Here is a 3,479-nt window from a genome sequence, read left to right on the forward strand (position 1 = left end):
ATGTTTTACACACATATATATCAGACTGTTGAGTAGTGCGAGAATCAAGAAGTATCATCAGACCAAGTATATGGTACTGGACAAACATTCAAAATATGCTTATCTGGGAATCTTTTTTCCTCTATCTCTGTAAACAATGAATTATTGCTTTCAAGCCTCAGAATGCCGGGAACATTATTGCGTTATGTGTACAGTAACTAACATTTTTGTCCCCATAAGTTCTCTTTTGCAGCAGGACAACCATTACCTTCACAAGGCCACATATTCTATTTCTATCTTGTTCTTATTACTATGTGCCTTCCTCCTCTTAACATTTTTTTTAACACTTATATTCTCTCTAACTCTGCCATAGTCAGTTCTTTTTATGACTTTGTCATTCTTTATTCCCATGGGTATATATGTCTCTCTGTTCTGCCAAATTCCATCTTTAACTAAACCCTATAAAGCTCATATAAGCATATTTCAATATTCATCCACTTCATATACAGTCACAAACAGCCTTTTACTGTTTTTCAATATAATAATTGCCCATCATATAAAGAATCTTAAACCCTCAATTAATTAAATGTGAAACTGATTTCACTAATTCAGCTACCAGTCTAGACAAGCACAACTATATCCATATATAGGAATAATAATATTACAACGACCCAATCATTCTGCACCTTTTCTGAACCCCTCAGTATTTTGCAATTAGGTTAATAATTTTGTTCAAAACAATTGATCCCGTTCCACATGTGCACTTAAATCTGATTGGATGTCACAATGCGGACAGCAACAATAGAGGCAGGTGATAATTTCTCTATGGAAAACGAAAGGGAAATACTATTATGATATGATGGACAGATAATTATGATCTTGAATATTTAACTAGGGTTTTGGTCTTCAAATTCATGTGTACAAGAATATATATCAAAAACAAATTAATTCTTTAAATAAATCTTCATGGTTTGAAAGATAAATCACTGACTTTTGGTCGTGGAACTGTATGCCTAAAAAATGTTGCAATGGGGTCATCTTTCCTTTTCCTAGCGAACAAGAGCTGGAGGGCATAAAAAAGTTGGCACCACGGTTTTCGTGATAGTATAATTCTTTTTTTATTTCTATCTTCCCACAATAGAAAAAGGAGAGAGAATAGAGAGCTATCAAGTAGTCTCTTTCTCTTTCTCAGAGGGATGGCACGAACTACCTTGGATTTTTCTTCAACCTTTCAACGCCCTCACCCAACAGCAATCATCATGCCCTCACCCTCCTTGCCCTTCTCTCTGATCGTCCATAACCATCATCATCATTACCCCCTCAAGGCTCCCACTCCTTATTCCTTTATCACAAACATCATCATCCCCCAACCTTTTGCTCCTGATGCTGCTGATGATGATCATCACCTTCACCATCACAAGCACCACACAGCACAAGCCCAAGAAGAAGACGACGAACACAACCAAGGAAGATCCAAAGTTGCTGCTGCTGCTGCTTCGCTCATGCGCATGAGAAAAACCCTAAGTTCGCATCTAGCTAGCTAGCTTCAGCAACTTATATATATTGAGTTGTGAGAAGGGTCTTGGCTCTTTTGCTACGAGGATCCCAACTACTCACACTCTTGGGGAATCAAGCGTCTCGGTCCGATCCATTTTCTGTTTTTGTTTTTGCTATAAGTATATTAATTGCATGTTACTAATTAATTAAGCAGCTTTTTTTGTTTTCTCTTTTGAATTTTATACCAATTTTTAGTTTGAAGGATTGTGTTAGTTTGCTTTGTCACCATCTTCCTTCTCTCCTTCTCTATTTCTAAGTGTGCAACTGTTCTTACTTTGTGATTGATAAACTTTGTCTATATCGAAATTCAAGGCTTGGGTACGATATACAACATGCTTCAACTTTTTTCCCGTGAGAAAATGTTAGTGTAGAAACTCAACTAATAATAAGGAGAACGGAATATTGCTATTCATTAATACTATTTAATGATTGTTGCAAGTAATAATGAATGGTTTTTCTTACGTACGAGCAATCATAGTTGTGAGAAGAGTCAAGGAGCACTCTGTCACTGGATACATATTCTCGGGAAAATATTAATGATGCACCTATTTGCTGGGTCTAGCTAGGGTTTCCCAGAAATAGCATTTTTAATTTACACTAGTTTGTTTACTTCCTTTTGTTATAGATTCTGAGTGATGATGTCTGGCAAAGAAAATATATGGATACACAGATGCATTATTATTGGTAGCTAGGAACTCATGGATGAAATTATTAAGATGAGCGAGAGAGACTTTTGTAGTTGTATAATTGAAACGAGTGTTACCTAACCGAGATTCAAGAGTAGAAAGTCTAAACTCTTGACTAGAACTCCTTTTCCATTGAATTTTCTGCATCTTCTACTCCTTGCTTTGAATGTTCCTTGTCTGTAACTCCATATATATTCGTCTATAACTTTCTCTAACCTTGAATATTTTTTCCCGGTTCTTGATGTGTTGTACGTCTAGTTGTATATTTCTTAGCATGTACGCATATATATGTATGCAAAAAATTATACAAAAATGCAATTCGTAACGGACGATACGCGTGCTTTGAAGGAGGTAAAGTTGTAAGAGTCATCGTTAACAAAGAAAGAAACAAAGCATCTGAAATTAAGTGCATGCTTCTTTCATTATTTATTAGTTACTAGTTTGAAATTTCTTACTCGTAAATTAAAATGCATGTATCTCTCATCATTTTTACTTCGTGACTCGTAATATATATATTAGTATAATTCTATATCAGTGTTTAACGCAGCGCTGCAGGTAGAAGGCTCGAAGCACACTTACCTGCAAAAAGTAATTTATAAAGTACTAAAATGGACCCAAAATGATAAAACATATGCCTATGCATAATACATAACATGAGATATTAATTATCGTTATATATCTATATTGGAAAATTAGTACAAATAGTCGATGCAAAACAAAACAAATGGTGGCACTGACACCCATTATGATTGAATGAATACTTCACCCTCCAGCCCTAACATATAGTGGCCTACAATAACAACCAGGAAAGCTTCAAGGTTGCTCCCTCTCGTCCATTTTTATTAGCTGGAGAAAAAGAGATTCCTGCCGCCACACTCCTTCATACTTGTGAAGGAATAAATAGAATTACCATTAATTAATTATATGTTGAATTTATTTACGGAATAGAGAAGGAGAGAGAGAAAGAGAGATGAATTGCTAGGAATTGAAGTTTAATTTGTGGTGGCGTGTATAAATAAACTTCACATTTAGAAAATTAATAGGCAAAATGATGATCATATTAAGGGTCAACGATTTTAATGCTTTACGATTTAAGGTTTAATTTCTTTTGTTTTAATTTTAAAGTAAATAAATTCAATACATATTGAAGTGGAAATAGTAAAATACATGTTAAAAAATTGGAGTAGTATTCCATTAATCTTATGATACTCTACAATAAAATCAAGAGTGAAAATGAGTTGAATCAAGTTATGTTTT

General features: G+C 34.5%; 1 protein-coding gene across 1 annotated transcript; it reads left to right on the forward strand.

Annotated features, from left to right (window-relative positions):
* The first annotated feature begins 1,099 nt into the window (after nucleotides 1-1,099).
* On the forward strand, nucleotides 1,100-1,863 carry LOC100500434 (uncharacterized). The gene has a single exon (NM_001251103.2). It carries the CDS (start codon nucleotides 1,176-1,178, stop codon nucleotides 1,521-1,523), a length of 348 nt encoding a protein of 115 aa, NP_001238032.2. The 5' UTR covers nucleotides 1,100-1,175; the 3' UTR covers nucleotides 1,524-1,863.
* Nucleotides 1,864-3,479: the final 1,616 nt, after the last annotated feature.

The sequence above is a fragment of the Glycine max genome (assembly GCF_000004515.6).
Source record: "Glycine max cultivar Williams 82 chromosome 5 unlocalized genomic scaffold, Glycine_max_v4.0 Gm05_scaffold_188, whole genome shotgun sequence".
Classification (NCBI taxonomy): Eukaryota; Viridiplantae; Streptophyta; class Magnoliopsida; order Fabales; family Fabaceae; genus Glycine; species Glycine max.

Bases quoted from the DNA above. Each gene is read 5' to 3' on its own strand.
- LOC100500434 (NM_001251103.2), top strand. From the start codon at position 1,176: ATGGCACGAACTACCTTGGATTTTTCTTCAACCTTTCAACGCCCTCAC.